Source organism: Aythya fuligula, chromosome 4, assembly GCF_009819795.1.
Source record: "Aythya fuligula isolate bAytFul2 chromosome 4, bAytFul2.pri, whole genome shotgun sequence".
NCBI lineage: Eukaryota > Metazoa > Chordata > Aves > Anseriformes > Anatidae > Aythya > Aythya fuligula.
In genome coordinates this window covers 61,283,174-61,300,834 of record NC_045562.1, presented here as the reverse complement: position 1 = coordinate 61,300,834, position 17,661 = coordinate 61,283,174, and the positions used below count along the sequence as shown (strand labels likewise).

At 40.3% G+C, this 17,661-nt stretch overlaps 1 protein-coding gene across 9 annotated transcripts in view; it reads right to left on the bottom strand.

The window, feature by feature from the left end:
• Positions 1–17,661, bottom strand: part of PROM1 (prominin 1) — a 62,093-nt gene that overhangs the window by 24,468 nt on the left and 19,964 nt on the right. For 7 of the 9 annotated variants that reach the window (XM_032187333.1, XM_032187332.1, XM_032187335.1 and 4 more), the window contains exons 3-7: positions 15,728–15,786; positions 12,139–12,165; positions 10,337–10,542; positions 4,012–4,132; positions 1,528–1,591 (exon numbers count right to left, since the gene is read on the bottom strand). In XM_032187333.1, coding sequence (XP_032043224.1) covers positions 1,528–1,591; positions 4,012–4,132; positions 10,337–10,542; positions 12,139–12,165; positions 15,728–15,786 — 477 coding nt within the window. The remainder of the gene's footprint in view (positions 1–1,527; positions 1,592–4,011; positions 4,133–10,336; positions 10,543–12,138; positions 12,166–15,727; positions 15,787–17,661) is intronic. The other 2 variants (XM_032187336.1, XM_032187342.1) reach the window with 1 other exon arrangement.

The following is a 17,661-nucleotide window of genomic DNA, read 5'->3' as shown; positions in this document are numbered from 1 at the left end:
GGTTACAGTAAACAGCTTTTTTGGCTTTTGCTCTCGATGAGATGGGAATAGTGAGTGGTACAGAAGCATCCATTACTGTCAAGACTGTCATTTCTAGCTTGGGATGAGCTTTTTATCGAGCAGAAAAGACTTTTCAGCATTTCCTTAGGGTGGGCAAACTGAACTCATCTACATTTCTCTCGAGGTTTATGCTGCTGTTGATTCCCTTTGAATGAAACCCTTTTGTCCCCACGTATCACACACTTAATTCTGGTATCCCAGTACTATACAAGAAAATAAAAGCTATCTTTATTTATTGATGAGCACTCTTATCACAGAACCAGCTATGTTCCTGTTAACTAACGCATTAAACAGGCATTGAGAGTAAATAAATATTTAATTGGAATTTTCAGTTTGCAGTGCCCGGGAAGCTACAAGCTAGTATTTGAAGTGCAGATGTCAATTTATTTTTAAATTATTATTATTATTTTTAAAGACTTAAACATGTCACACAGCTTTTTAGACTAGAGTGTTCTTGGCTAGAGTTAGTTAGGGAGATGTGCAACTACCACTTCGGCTACCATGCTTTAGTAGCCTTTCACAGCAGAGACACTTTGACCTGAAGGTATGCCAAGCTGCCTGCATTGAAAACTATTTTTAAAATGGACTTTAAACCTACACTGAAGGATAGATTCTAGGAATGATAAATCAATACATTTGCTTCCAGCAGTCCTGTTTCAAATTAGTTTTGGTATTTTAGTATTGCATTTCAGTCTGAAACGCAGACCTGTACCCAAGTTGCCATGTTTATTAACACATGCTAACAATATGTACTGAATTCTAATCTGTACTGAATATGATCACCCTTTTCTATTATCATTGTTTTTGGAAAGTGATGCTTAAGTTCTAAAAAACATCAGAGGTTTGGTTGTTTCTGTTTATTGAGGCATATAAAAAGGTGATGCTGTGTATCATGACTGCACTGAAGGAGAAGGTGAAGCAGTTGTATGTCAAGTTTTATCTCTCGCTCTTCAAGTGCTCATCCTGAAATGCCAAATACACTAAGCAGCTTTGGGAAGAAGATAAACGCATATCTCAACTTCGAGCTGAGTAGAGGACAAAGCATAACAACAAAAATAAACAAATGCAGAGATCTATCAGTCATTGTAACTGTGGCAACAGCTAGCAGCTCTCCTCTTTCACATTTGGCTCCACAGTCAAAAACCGAGGAATAATACTCTAAAAAAGCATTAGGTATTAGTGGTTACTGAACTATAAAAAGGAAAATAAAATCTTAGTCTGACTTACTGTATAAGTGATTTAACAAAAGAATTATTTCAGAAAATAATGTGCATTACAGCAGCTCCAAGACAATTTATATGAAAAGAATCTTAGGTTTTAGCCTCATTTACGATTAAGAACAGTAATTATGTTTGCAAACTATATTCTTACAACTAAAATTTCACTTTGCATTATGAACTGTTTACATTATCTTATCGAAGGCTTTAAATACACATCACTAACTCCCTTTAAATCAAAAGTACTTACTATTTAGGTCAGAGAGTGCTTTATCCTTGGTTGTGTTGTACTGGCTCACCAAGTAGTCAATTTGCTGAAAAAAGATAATATGGAAAACTATTAAAGTAATTGGAAAAAAAAGTAATGTTTTCAAATGAGTCAGAAATTGCCACACTGAAACAATCCAAATATTTGTGCAAACCTCCCAAATCCTAGAGCTCTGTTTTCAGTTAACTAAATATTTTAAAACCCTGCTTAGCAGAAGTGCACATAAAAAAGATGCAGTTAATCGGGAAGTCTACGCAACTGGAACATCTCTGGGGAAAAAGATTCAGCTTAAAAGTGTTAAGTACCAGGAACGGTGGCCATATGAAGGTTTCAAGTCAGGCAGGCACGGTAAGTTTGTGCATGTCTTCACCTCTCTTACTTGATTTTTCTAGTGAAAGAGAAAATTTCTCTGGAAATGAGAGACATGCAACAAATTGATGGGATGGTAGCTTTGAAGAAAATTCACAGTCCTGACTGGCTTTTACCTGGGCAGCTTCTCAGAGCTTCTCTTACAGAAAGGAGCTGGTCATTCTGCCTTAATGCAAATGTTTTTCATTATCCACAAATGGATTTGGCCCAGTCTCAAGCTTTCAGTGGAGTAAAGAAAAAAAAAAAGACACAAACAAAACACCACCCCCAAAACAACCCACACATCATACAGCAGTGCATGTAATTAAACAACAAAGTATCACACAGGCTTTTTTTTCACCAAAGAAGAAAAAAAAATCATAGCAAGAAGGCTTTAGTTTTTTAAGTGGGACAGCATTAGGCTGGGCTGCTTTCCTAAGCTAACTCGAGAACTAAAATTTTGGAGGTCTACAAGTTTTACACCATCTCCAGCAATGTCACAGACAAAATGTGATTCAGTGTAACTACCAGCGGTATCACTCAGTACTCATGCTGTCTGCTAATCTTTCAGGCAAGAACTCTTTACACATGACTTCATTTTTCAAATCCTCTTATGTTATACACCTCCTAATCATGAGGCAAGGACATCAGTTAGGATTTCAGAGTTCTATAGCCAATGAATTGAATTCCACAACCTTTTCAGCAAACTGCAGTCCTTCTCTTTTCCTCACGAAATTCTTACGTGTACTTACCTATACATGATACCATTGTACCTTCTCTGTCAAAATGACTTTTGAGATATATCTGATGATTACATAATTAAGTGCTATCAAGTCTAAGAAAGAAAAATTAGTAATCCCACATATTAACTAAAAACCTGCTACATATCTGAGACTTTGACAAACTCCTGGCATGAATGTTCAAGTCCTGACATTTAAATTCAGTAATTCAGGTGTTTTTTATTAACTTTTAAACTAGTGTCTATTTTTTTCTCTATTAAGATAGCTTCTTCTATGTAACAAGATTGTCTACGCTCACAGTGTCATGGGCACTAATCACTCTGTGAAGAGACCAGTGGGTTCTGAAGCAGCTGGGTTACATCTTTGAGTGCAAACCTTCTTTTGGCACCTCCAGGCTCACGAAAGGCCCTCTGTCTCAAGAGAGATATGAGATGTGACCTCTGCTTCCTACCATATACCTGCATCACCCTCCTGTCACACCACTATGCACAAATTAATAATTGTATACAGAACAACTCCAGATACGGAAAAATTTAAATGTCACTCCTCAGATGTCTCCTGTTCTCATGTAGTCCTGCCAGCAGACAAGCAGTTTGTGGGGTATGGAAGCCCAGAATTACTGTAATTGGGATGCTCCCACACCCACAGTGTGAATACCAGCTATTTCAACTTTAACAGCCACATGGAAGAAAAATGGATATACTAGTAAATTAAATAAAGGCAAGATACTACAGCTGTAGGACATTTTTCCTCCCAAAACATAAAGAATTGAAATTTGTATAGGGGGAAGTTTACAAGTCTAAGCATTTATTTTATTCTTTTAGTGCAAAAAGCTACTGCTTTTGCAATGTCAAGGGAAGCTTGACAGCAGAAAAGAGATAAACTTTTCAATACAGCACAGTACCACATTGGTTTAAAGAAAAAAAAACAGTCAAAAATAATTCTGGAATAAAGTTACCACAGTTCATTCCCAGAGCACACATGCCCAAAAGACAAGCAAACAGGAAACAACACAGAATCCAAGCTTTCATGTAATACATTTTTTTTTTATTAATGTGTGTTGCTTTTAAAATCACATTTTGTCAAGGATTTCACCTGCTAGCAGTCTACACTAGTTCAGGGAGAGGAAAAGAGGTTCACTGAACAAGCATCACTCTAATAGCCTCCAGCAGTCCAGCTCAAAAATTGCTCACAGAATGTTTGCTCCCAAACATTAACAGTTACGTGAAAACTTCTTACCTCACATAATTTACTCCGTGAGACTGACACACAAAGAACAGACACCACACTGCAGGTGTAATTTATACCCAACAGAAAGAAACAATAATTATACTTCTTCCCTCCCACCCTCATTTCCCATAAAGAAAAAATTCTTTACCGCTGGGGTGTCGTTTAGGAAAACTTTCAGATCTTTAAAATTACTGTTAACCAGTTTCTTTGCTCCTCGGACTTGACTAGTTAAGTGTTGGTTGGCGGCATATGCACAAAGTACTCCAATGCTACAAAAAATACAGTTAACAGATATTTATTACTGTGAATGCCCATTATGACATTTTAAAACAGAATAAATATACAGGAAAAGAAAATATAATCAAAATAATGGTCTCCTCCCTATGTTTACATCATCTTTTTCTTGCTATAAAGTTCTCACATCCACCACTCAGTGGAGCAGAGGAATTAGCCTTAAGGGCAGATATGGTACTACTAACTCAAATATAGAAAGGGTAAAGCAATGTTAACCCGAAGTCTCAAGAAGTTTTTAATTTATAGCCACTTACCATTTGCATTGATACTGTCAGAAACTGCGAAAGTGTGCATAGCCTAGGTAAATTGTATGAGACTTATAAATGTTGCACTTCCACAAGTACCATTAATGCTGACATGGCTACAAGCAAATGTTCATAAAATAGCTACGAAAAAGAATATTTTACATTTGGAAACTTCAGCAATTTTTACTCCTAATGGCCCTATTTATTTACATAATTACATACATCTTTTAAAAGGACATGAATAGACCCTATTAACTCTAAATATATATATAAACATTTCCTGATGATAAAACAAAAGGTGGAAAGCAAGCTGCTATATATATATAAATAATTAGCACTGCTGCTAATTATTTCCTATTTGATCATTCCCACTGTAAAATCCTAACCATAACACAATAGATTTGCACAAACATTAAGTAAAAAGGCAATTAAAAATCCCATGAGAGGCTCCAAAAGCTTTCTTAGCATACATAATACTTAGGGGTTTAGTCTAGTTTATGTGTAAAATAAACAGAAGGATGAATTTTGGTTTTAAACGTCTCATATCCACAACAGCTATCCTGCCAGTTGGAAAAGCATCTTCTGCAGTCATAAGCAGCAGAAGATGAATACAGCAGCCTGAGGTAGGAGTGCAGTAGTTACAGGCTAAATACAAACCCACTCGATGGCTTTAGCACTAACTTGGTGTGGGCTTTAACTGGTGGACAGCACAGAACCCCTCAGCGCAGGCATGGCACATCCCCAGAGGGGCAGCACTGCTGCATCACAGGCTTTTCTGGACAGCATGTTTGTTCAGTCTCTTAGCTTGCACTGCAGTGTGACAGCTCAATCCTAGCGATTAGAGAGGCAGGATCATGAGAAAAACACATGATGGACATCCCAGTGACAGAAGGCACTAACACCGATGGCACTGTACTCCTCACAAACCGACAAACTTCATGTGCTGGCATCAAGAAGACCTAGTATTTTTAAATAGGTCTTATAGAAAATCCATACTAAGCTCCCTAATGGGCAAAGTTAAGAATAAGTAAGAACAGTTCTTCATCCAAACAACTTACGTTCAAAGGAAGCCATAACATAGGCACTCAAATGAGAAGGGGATGGTGGAGAGAAAATGAGTACCTAAAACAACGTGATGCATAAATCCTGGCAAGACAGGATCAAACACACTGATGAGGCTCATCTCCTCATTTTATCCTAGGTCCAAACCCAAAACTTTATCTTGGTTTTCCTCTTTTAGCTTTCCCTGGCAAGGTAGAGGCTTGTTCTCCCAGCAAGGCCGCTCTCAAGTGCAAGACCTTTTGCTGCACTGACAAATGCTCAGAAGGCAAATTCAGGTTTCAGAGCGTGATGCAAGAAGAGATGGCAAGGCTACACGCAGGCAAGACAGCTTCTGCCTGTTAGAATTCCTTCGCTGATGTTTCTCTCAAGATCCACAAGAAAAATTCAGAACAGGCTGACAGAGTCTGACATAAAGGGAGAGCCCAGTTTCACAGCTCTGTCCTTAAAGCTGGCTATCAGCTCTCCTCCGAGAAGAAGTCACTAACCAAGGGCCACCGACATTCACCTGACTACTTAACTAACAGCAAGTGGCACTGTTACATTTCCAACAGGGCCAAACACTCCAGCAGCCTTTAGTTACCACCTGTGGAAAGCGAATTTAGGAAGCGTAAAATGCCGTGAAACCGAGCAACTTGCAGCGTAAGCAGAAGAAACAGCAGCAAGCGCTCTGCAGTGCGGACACACACCATTTATCATTTCTCTTCATTCTCCAGGGATGGCAATTGTCTCAAAAACGTTCTAGAAAGATAGTCAAAGATGGTTTTCCCCTTTATTTTTCCTCTCCCCCAGATCTGAAGAAAAACGACCTGAAGCTATCAGGAAAAGTAAACATTTGTGTATCGCTCTGCGGTCCGGGTTTATAATGTCATCTTTGTTCTTCGGCCAGGCAGCGTTTTTATGCCTTTTCACTGTTATGCTCGCAGACCAGAAAGGTCAATTTCAAGCTAACAAAACAGTACTTTGTGAGATTTGAGCACGATCATTTTTCTCTTCAGTCTCCTACATAGAAGGAGTGGGAGGACACCAGACGGGGGAGATGCTTTAAATAACTAAACAACTGTAACTAAACAAATACCCAACACGGGAGAGGAAAAATCTATCTGTGCTATAACTGAACCTTGAGTCAACATTCAATAAGCAGCTATAAGGAGAAAGGCATAAAGAAGCAATAAAGCGGACATGCCTTTCCTACAGCAGATTAGAGAATCGTTTGAGCAGGCTCCTTGGGAGTCAGACCTTCCGTGATCAGCCTCTTGTCAGGTGTCACCAGGGGACATAAGTTACTAACCCAGTTGTTGGGGGGAACCAAGCTTTTTCTTTAGCTGTGGCTCCTAAAAAACTTTCAAGTCACAGAACGGAAACACTGGATTGATTTACATCTTGGGTAAGTGCCACCTTCCTCACTACTAAAACTGAATACAAGGAAATAATGGGGAGAGATTTCTGTACCAACCTGCTCCCCAATTCTGTCGATTAACGTTGATTTCTGGGTTATGAGCAATGTGCATGACCAATCCCAGAGACCTTCAATACAGCCCGAAAAAGGTACTTGTCAAGGTACTAAATACCACCTCCATTCCTTTGGACTTAGCTTCCCCTAGCACATCAGATGTGACAGCATCCATGACTTCAAAACGAACTTACGCCGCCACCACCTCTCTTGGAAGGACAGAAAAGGGACCATCTAGTAGGCAAACCACCATCTGGGACTGACACATTTGATATTGGTACCAATACCTTGTCTTTATGAGGTAGAGGAATTAATGGAATTACATTCTTTCCCTCAGAAAATGTGTTTGCCTAAGCTTGCTGACTACTAGGAAATAAAATTAAATAGCAAACCTGTTCCTAATTTCTGTGCAACAGAATCCTACTTTGTATGACAATATCCATACATGAAAACCAAATTACCAAAAAGCATAGCACGTATTTCTGACTCAAACTACCGAAAGAGGTATTTCAAATGTAGAATGCCTCTACTGGAGAATGACACATGTAAGTTTATTTACTTCAAGATAAACAACTGTATACATAATCATGACTTCTGACTTGCCTCTGTTCCTTGAAGAAACCCCACTTCAAGAAGTACACCTTGCCTTCAGAAAGCAATGCCAGCTTTTTGTTTGCTTTATTTTAAAAGAGAGCTGGCATCTTTGCCCTTCCTTTGCACAACTTCTCAGTAGTCTTAAAACCTTATCGTAATAACCAGAGCACTGTCAGTGGAAAAGTGAGAAGAAATAATGTTCCTCGTGAATAAAATCTACTAGCTGAAATCTCCTAAATATCTACATTAACAGCATGCACAGGGCAGTATGAACTTGCATGCTGACTCATAAAAAAGACTTCTTCATATTTCCAGTATTCAGGAGTTGTTGCCTGTAAATACACCAACTATTGCGAGCTCAGTGTTCAGCATCTTTCCCCTACTCATACTCTCCTACTGTGCATTTGACCTGACCTCACCAGCTAAGGAAAGACAGTTTGGATCTGTCTTTCAGACCAAAGACTGAAAAAATAAAGAGGAAAAAAAAGAAGAAAAAAAGAAAAAGAAAAAAGAAAAATGGCTCCTGCTTCCTATTGTTCTTCTGTGCTTTGATCCTTTGAATGAGAGAATCCCAGCATGGCTGGCACTGCAAGAGAGAGGGAATGGAGAGGAAGATGCAGCCAATACATTTGGGCAGTACATCCTGAACAAGCCCATGCCCTAGAAAGCCCTCTCTTTCCCTCCAGCATCCACGTGTTCATTCCACCGTGGGTCCTTTAAAGCAGAGCTCCACTGGCGGAGGTGTGGTTTCAGAGCACCACAAGGGATGGCTGCCTTCCTAAACACATCTCTGGGAGAAATATTTCAAAGGGAGACCTCCAATGCTGCATGAACTTCATATTCGAACGAGAGGACACATCTTAGTGATTTCATGGCACAGCTTGATGTACCAGTAACAGTGGAGATTATTTAAGCTCTTGTTCCTTTGGCTATGTCTGCAAGTAGCCATAAGCATTTGACTTGCACAGGACTGAACTCTTTTATATTAATGTCACAGCTTATGCATGAAGCCATGGCACAGCTCTTGAGATGTGTGGCTTTGGGAAAAACAGGTAAATCTTCCAACTAAGCTGAAACTGCAACTTGGGGGAAAAGTAGAAAATACATCCACGTGGAGAGGGTGGGGAGGGAACGGCTACCAACAAGTCCTTTTGTCTTTCAGAACAATGGCAAGGAAGCTGACATGGTTTTAAATAGATCCAGGCATGGCATCTTCTCTTCCCTTGCTAAAGAAGATCTAGGAAGGGCATCAGCCTCCTGCTTTGTGCAGGTGTGTAGTGGAAATCTGAGGGCTAGACCTGCCTCAGCCGGGCTGGGGTCATTGATATTACCTGTGTAAAGCCTGTCTTGCCTTGCGCAGCACTCACAGCATTAGAGACTTAGCTGGGGAGTCGTATGGGATTATCTCTGCCTGTGGAAACCTGCAAACAGAGCTCAGGCCAAGCCCTCCCTTAGGGTAGGCATCTCACACTCCTGATGTCTGATACAGAAGAAAAATAAACAAGGATGAGTTAAAGGAGCAGCTTCCCTAGTCCTGGAAAGCGTGTTACTGGGGATCACCAATCACCCATTCGTGACATGGGGAGATGCAGTTGCCATCCTGGGTGTGCTTAACAGGAATAACTGGCAGCAAATGTTGGAGAGACTGACGGGGAGATTCAGTTGTCAGGCAGCAGCCCTCAGGCATCATAACCAGAACACAGTGTCCTGAGACATGACACAAAGACATCCCTGCAGCTCCAGCATGCTGGTAGGTAACTCATAACATTTTCTTTGAAGCACCACTGCACTAAGAAGAACTCTCCTCCTGTCATCATGGCAAGGATGTATTTATCTCCTGCTTCACCTGCTACCTACCATTTGGCTTTCTGGTTTTCAGAATACGTAAGTGTCATGGATTTTAGTGATGCCCGGGAGAAAAGAGAATGATCCAATACTTGATATCAGCCAGGTCTACATTCGAGCATGAGGAAGGCCTTAATTCAGCATAACAGACAGCAGTAAAATGAAAAAGAAGTCAAGGTTACAGTGAAGTGACAGGTTATGCCCCACCTGACTAAACAGCCACAAAGTACAAAACAAAGACTTGATTTTTTTTTTCAGATAAAATCACAAAAAAAAAAGAGCAGGTGAAAAAAAAAATGAAGAAGCTGAATGAAAATTAGAAAAAAAAAAAAAAGTAAACAACATATTTTGAAAGCATCTACAGGGAAAAGTCTGGACAGCAGCCCCTCATCACCCATTATCAGCTCCTAAGGTTAGTAGGATTAAAACGTCTCTAAACTTGGGCGTTTTACAGCGAGTACGTGCATGGCTTAAACAACTCAATCAGTGCCCAAAAGAAAACCCGTTAATCTGAACTTATAAAACAACCTAGAGGTCAACAAATACTAAGAAAGGTCACAGTAGCTTTTCTCACCACTACTACATGACCAAGAACAAAACTGTAGGATGTACCTTAGGGTCTTTATGGGATGGCAATTGGACATAGGACACAGGATCTGCTGTTCAGGAGTTCAAGGTAACATTCTGCTATTGCCACCTGGAGACTGGCAAAAGCCTCGTTTGTCAAATTCAAGCTTTTTTTTGTTTGTTTTTTTAACATTTCATATCTACATTCCTCTCAAGTGAATACATAATGACCTGAGGATATCAATGGCAGCAGCACTTTTATAATGCAGTCACATTTTCTTTAATAATAACAGTAATGTTATTTAATCTAATGAAATTACTTCTGCACCTGTAGGCTAACACAGTAACATTATAATGTCATATGACACTGCAAAATTAGTGCTATACCAAGCTTCGCATTGTGCTATTCCACTTGCCTTATTATTAAAGAAGCAACAAAAAGAAATGTTGCAAAACAGCTCCTCTGACAGTCAGCATTTTTCTTCTGTCTTTGATGCATTTCCCCACCACAGTTGTCACAGCAACGACACATACAGAAGCAAAGTCCCACAAGAGGCAGTAACAAAATAAATAGCAATCCCAAGGCTGCGGAGACTATAAAACCGATTTCATAGTAGATGGCCTGTAATTCAGACAAAAATAGTGGTAATAGCAGGTATCACACAGTAACTGCAATCAATACAGAGCAAATTAATAAAAAGTAAACTAAAGGCTAAACCATCTACTGAGTTACTGAGGTTATGGACCTGGTGTTTTTGTCAATCATCGACAGCTTTTCCAACAAAAGGATACATGACATTGCAGACACCAACAGCTAACACTTGGTTAACTAGAGTATTAAGGAGGTAAGCTACAGGAATGAATTTGAAGGGAGAAATATGCTCACATGAAATGAATGCAAATTGATTCCACTGAAATAGGTTAAAAATGAACACATTTGCTTTCCTGGACCACAACTCTAATGTTTCTCACATCTGTTTCCAAGAAGCCTCCATAGATGTCAGCAAGACTGCCTAGATCAACACTTCGTTTGGGGGAGGGAGGGCACTTTGTTCTCTTTTTTAATCAGTTACGAGTGGAAAGATTCATATGAACAGCAAAGGGAAGTACTGCACTGGGTGACAGATCGCAGTAGCAGAGCTTTCTGCAAACTGTAGAAGAAAAAATTGCTTAGGGACTGAAAACCATAAAGGAGTGGATTTTAGGCTCTCTCAGGTAAAGACATTTATTCTGGTGCCAAGCAGCTAAACAGCAGCAACTAAAAGGGTGCTTTCAAAGCCTGGAAGGAATGAAAGGGAAGCGTGCAATGCAATACTCTAACTAGCTTTCACGCTGGAAGCAGTGCAAGCGCTTGAGGTCTGTGAAGCTGGGCCAGGCAGCCCTGGCACAGCAGCATGCAGGGTGATGTGGGTTCCAGGGGGCAAGCTGTGAGCCCTGCAAGCTGAGAGCTCTGCTGCAGATACAAACCAACATGCCCAGACCCCGAGCGGGCAGGCGGGTGTCCCTGTGCAGAGCTAGGCAGTGTGGTGTGAACATGCTCCAGTTGTTTCTCTTGCCTAATAAATCTCTCTTCTCTTATTTTCTGCAATTTTAGGAAAACTGATTAGCACACCAGTACTTTGAATCCTCTTGTTTTACAGATCTGCCAGCACTGGGGCAGGTTGGCAGTAGAAGGATAAAAGTGGGGCTGCGTATTGTCCTGCAAAAGAAGTTGCAATTTCTCACAAGCTATCATGCTCCACTTCCAGCTTTACTGATGCCCTTCCTCACAGTCCCTAATTACCAACTGATCCAAATACAGCGACCATTACCATTAGCAGAGTTGCAAATTTCTGACCTAATTACCAATTCTAGGATGAAATCTAGTTTTTGTGTTGTTGTTCTTTTTTTTGTTTTTGTTTTTTTAATCGTCATTATTAATAACTGCCAGTTAACTGCTGAAATCCCTTCTGATGAGTACAAACTAGATGCTTGGAAGAAGAATTTGGCTTTTGTTTGGAAAGAATTATAAACTAACCCACAAAAACATTCTCATTCTCTTTTGTAATTAGCTGAACACTTCAGAGATTATTCTACAATGTACATTTTAAAATATGTTAGATGGAAAAAAATACTTAAAACAAGACAAAAAACAGCTATGGATGTTTTAATAGGAGTAGTGCGTATCGACATTGTTAGTTTTTTGTGAAAGCTGCACATCTACCAGATAACACATTACCTGGAGAGTCAGGACAACATTTTCTGGCTGTGGAAGTCAAAACAAATGGAGAGTGTGTATAATACACAGGCAGCATGCACAAAAACAAATTGAGTAATGAATAATTAACCACGATCAAAACAATTAACAACACAGAAACAATAATAAAAAGCTACCGAGGTAAAATAATGTATAGAAGCACCATTAAATAACCACAGAAAAGAATTTACAATAAAATATAGAGGCAGATCATTTCTGGTTTCCTTTGCAAGTAAACAAAGGAATCTAGGTTTTGTCCAACACATCTCAGAGCAACACAGACTGGTTATTTCCGTACCAAACATCTGTTTCCTGTAATTCCCAACAAATCTCATGGAAGAGTAGGCCAGGGATTGCGTTACTTTGTGGTTTAATGATTTCTTCAGAAATTCCACCTGCCATAACTGATCTGTGATATTCCTGACTAACATTTTCTTTTCAGTGCTGATTTTATTTTGGCAGGAGAGCAGCAGTTTCAGTAGTGGTTTTGGGACCCTAACAGATTACACAGAAAATTCACCCTTACTTTCAACTAATTACAGAGATGTTTATTTTAAATTACGCAGAAGTAAAGAAGAACAGGCATTCGGGAAGGACTAGGGAAATGTATTTAACAGATCCCTAATTCACTTCTCATCCATATTTCAAAAAAACCCTGAAAGCTAAATATTCAAGGACAGGAATTTCCGACAAACCTGATTTCCCCTTTGTTTTCACAATGAAAATTGTAGTTCTTGTATTTTTCCTATTCATCTCCACATGCCAAGCTCACACCTGTTAATGCTATCCCTTTTGTCATCAGCAGAATAGAAAAGTGGACTAGCTAAAACAGCAAGACCCCTCAACCCAAAGGCTGCCATGTGAGAATCAGAAATGTTCTCAAGTTTTGGGGAAATTTTTTATCAGCATCACACACATCTTTATGAAACCTCTGCTGTACAATGTGTTTAAAACACGGAAAATTGTATTTGGTATCTTATTTATAATGGGAGGAAAACAAATGCTTATAGTCCCTTAAAAATATGGTACTGAGTAGGATTTTGAACCTTTTAAGCAAGAACACCTCCCAGCAGAACTGAAGCCATCGCAGCAGCAGCGTGCTGGCTCTGTGTGAGCACACAGCAGCTGTGCTCAGCTGCTAGGTTATCCTGGCAGATCCGTGTCCCTGCCAGGGGATGGTAAGGCATCCGCGGTAAGAATCCAGCTGGGAACACGGGGACACACGGCACAGAACTGGGAAGGGCCTCCTGGGTCACTAACACATTCTACAAATAGCTTGACATAAAAAAAAAAAAAAAAAAAAAAAAAAAAGATCAGGAGGAATGACAGCAGAAATTTAACAGGATAAATGGATAAATGGCAGAAGCTGTTCTTCTGTTCTTGCTACTGCTTGGTGCACTGGCGAGTCTTCTTCTAACATGCATTTATACATGGCCTGTTTCTGTGCCTCTGCTTCTGTGATAACACCATCTTTTGCCCAAATAGCAGTTTTCTCTTCATATATATTTATAAGGAGTAAAGATATCTCTTATCAGTGCGTTTCCTAAGCTAAGCAAACTCTTCCAGTCTCCTCTGAAGACCTATGTGTTTCCCAGATCATCCTAATAAGGATGAGCCCATCCTAGTCTGAGTTCATTCTTCCTGAATTTGAGCAACAAAAACCAGAGGCAGTATTTGCTATTACTTACACCCTTCAGTGATGTTCACGTTTCCCTATCCCTATTGGAAGCTCATCCAGAGGTACATATCCACAGCCATGCGTACCTCTTCACAGCTACCTCTCTCTGATGCTTCTGTCTCCTGAGGGACTCTCTATTTACCCTGATTTAACTTCTCAAATTTGTTTCAAAGTTTCAGGTCAGAATTAGGACCTACATTTAATGGCCTAAATCTGTTTAGTTCATAAGCACATCTGATATTGTGTTTGTCACCCTATAATCACACCATTTTACCAACTGCTTTCACCAGAGAACTCCAGCTGTTATTAGGCTCAAATTTCTCACAACTTACATAGCATTTACTTAACACTACACTGATGCTCATGTATAACCACCCATGGTCTAATGTTTTGTCCAAAGACTCTGCCAACCAAGTCCACCTTATGCTCCTCGCAAGGAATGCAAGCACCATCTGTGTTGCACCACTACACAAAGCCCCACCAAACAAGCCCGTGGAATTGGCTAGAGTTGCTTGATGTACTACAAGAACAACACCCATACACTCAGATGTCATGCAGAGTATATCAAACCACTGGAGTAATAGGCTCGCTGTCATAAAGACGTGGAAGCACAAGGTCTTCCCACTTCAAGTTTTTCTTCTGCGTTCATGTGTCCCTCAATACAAGAAGAACATTGAGGCCCTGGACCATGTCTAGAGAAGGGCTACGAAGTTGGTGAAGGGCCTTGAACGCAAGTCCTATGAGGAGCGGCTGAGGGAACTGGAGTTGTTTAGTCTGGAGAAGAGGAGGCTCAGGGGAGACCTTATTGCTCTCTCCAACTACCTGAAAGGAAGGTGTGGGGAGCTGGGGGTCACCCTCTTCCCAAATATAACTTGTTACAGGACCAGAGGAAATGACCTCAAATTGTGCCAGGGGAGGTTCTGGTTGGAAATGAGGAGACATTTCTTCTCAGAAAGAGCAGTCAGGCATTGGGACAGGTTGCCCAGGGAGATGGTGGCATCACCATCTCTGGGGGTGTTTAAGGAAAGGTTGCACCTGGTGCTTAGGGACATGGTTTAGTGGGTGATACTGGTAGTAGGGTGATGGTTGGAGCAGATGATCTTGAAGGTCTTTTCCAACCTTAATGATTCTATGATTCAAATCCCAAGATCATTCAGCTCACCTGATTCAAGGCAATAGCTTAGTGCCTTTGTGCCAAGTTCTACACTCATCTACCTGACAGGCACACGATCCTGTAAGTAAATGGGTCACACAAAGTGACTTGTTCATTGCGTGGTCCCAGTTAAGATTCCTACTGCAGGAACTCAACCAGTGATGCTGCTTCAAAGATGGGTTGCTGTCCTTGAGACCAGCCTAAAATCAAATCCAAGTTACGTTCTACCTCCTCTTGCTACCAGATATCCTAAGGATTTCAGCTGTTACAAGAAAACCACAAACCTAAAGAGAGAATGGAGAATATACTTGATGTGATTACCATACCACATAAACTATAATATAATTTATCAGTAGACTGTGGAAACTTTCTGAGGACAATAGCTGAAACTAACATGAAAACTGAGCAGTAATAGCTTTCTCTTAAGCATTTTTAAATAGAAAACACATTCTTCAATACAAAGGGGTTTCAATCTTTGCACAATAAGCAGCACAATCACATTACAGCTGGAACTTATAAGGGAGCCCTAATTATGTGTAGTATTTTTACACTGACTTATGAAATTTCCTTTGTGACATTTTGAAAAGTTTTGCTCCCACATTATATAAGAAACAGTCAGTCTTGTTATTCTCAAATTTCACTCTTGCATCCTGTTGTTCTAGCTTTAAAATACTACTTAATATTTTAGAAATAAAACTGAATTCACCATTATTTTATGTAGATACACATAGACAGTTTACCTTTTGATAATCGCCCTGTGTATTCCCAAACTTCTGCTGTGCTACTTTTCTGATGAGATCTGAAAATAAGCAAGAATATTCCAGAGTTTTAAAAAACATAAATTACAAAAAAGGGGGAAGGAGGATGGCATGACTTCTACTCTCAGGCAGACAAGATGCAATTAAGAATAGACATCAACAGGATAAGCAAGCACATAAATGTTTCCATAAACTTGTCTGGTACCAACATTTTTAATCATCTGTGCATTTTAGGAGATCACAGGAAGAAAACCAGGTTATCTATCAATTAAATCCCACTGAAATGCAGTGAAGATTTTTCTGAGGTCACCCTTTGTACCTTAGCAACATTATTAAAAGTTAAGCACAAACTTATCAATTACTTGGACAAAATTCTGGGCTTCAGCTTTGCTTCATGTTTACGGCATACACATATATATAGATACATAGAAACACAGAATTACATACATTATATGCAAAACAAGCATGATAATGCTTCTTCACAGAACAGCACAAGGAAGAAGCTCCTTACCTTGCCCACTTTATCCCAATTTCTATTCTTTCATATTTTGGGGGGTCCCTGGACCAACAGACCTTGCATGAGAGTACACAACGCAGCCAAAAGAAATCAGAAAGCCCAACGCACACCAGGGTACTCCAAGCACAACTGCATCTCAAACACTCATATAACACTCATATCTAACTTATTCACAACATAGACAGGATACAGCAGCCACTCAAGGAAATGAGGTAGGAATTTAACATCAACAGCTCCACTCAACGTTAGAAATGTAGGTCCACACTAGGCCACACACAAACAGCTGCACTCAGATGTGTGGGAGAAATGATGGACTGAACTTCTGGTTCCTCTGATGAAGACGAAGCACATTAGGAAGGAGTTCTCTGCCGCCATGTTCATAAAGAGCTGGGCTTTATGGTCCTATCACTAGTCGCCCCACATGGAGCTGAACCTGCTTGAGAAAAGCCTTCATACAGCCTCTTATTCTGTGGGTCAGTAAAGGACCTATAGATTCAAAAAGAACCATTCACCTCTAAAAAACAAATCCAAGGCCCCTCAGAATTTGCTGTAGCACTCATGAAACATTCAGATGCTGTTCACTACTCCAGTTCTGCATGTCTCACAAAAACAACCCCCAGGAGAACAGCTTCCACAGCCCTTGCTCCCCAGCACCCTGCAGAGAGAACAAGTACTCGATGGTCTGTGAGTTCAAGAGATCCTGAGAAGTTCCTCCCAGAAAACCCTTTCAAAGGGAAGAGAAAACACAGCAGCAGAGCAACGCCTGCTGTTTTCAATGTACCAAGGAAAACATTCCCTGCAAGGAAGCTGTTGCCACCAAGACTGCAAATTAAAAATTTAAAATAAAAGCCTGAAAATGTATCAGAGGAGCACCAAGTCGCAAATCATCCACAGATGGGAGGTATATCTGAAAGAAGGAGCACTAGCAGTAGATCAAGGACCCTCTATACCAAAGACAACCTCATTTTGGAAAGACTAGACATAAACTAGAAGATTAGGCTGAATCCCACAATAATAGAAGTAAAACCAAAACATAAAACAGCAGCCCAGGAAGAAGAGAGGAGTTATAATCCTCGTAAAATGTTCAAGCACAGCTACTAAACACCTTGAGAGTCGGGAGACTGCTGGAGAAAAGGGCACATACTGCTCTGTGGGCAGCACACACCTGATCCACAGCTGCTGCTCTGAGATCTCCCTCACCTTGGGGCTGGCAGAGGCCTCCCTGGGCAGAGATGCTCACAGCATCCCTGACAGCACGCGGGTTTCTCGGGGAGTTTCAGGAGGTATACACAGCCAAATGAGGCAGCACTGCACAAATCCCCAAAAGATAACTCACACTGGCTGTGTTAGGCAAGTTTTTTCTTCTGCAGCAAAGGCAACATTTCTTCTTAGTTTAAAT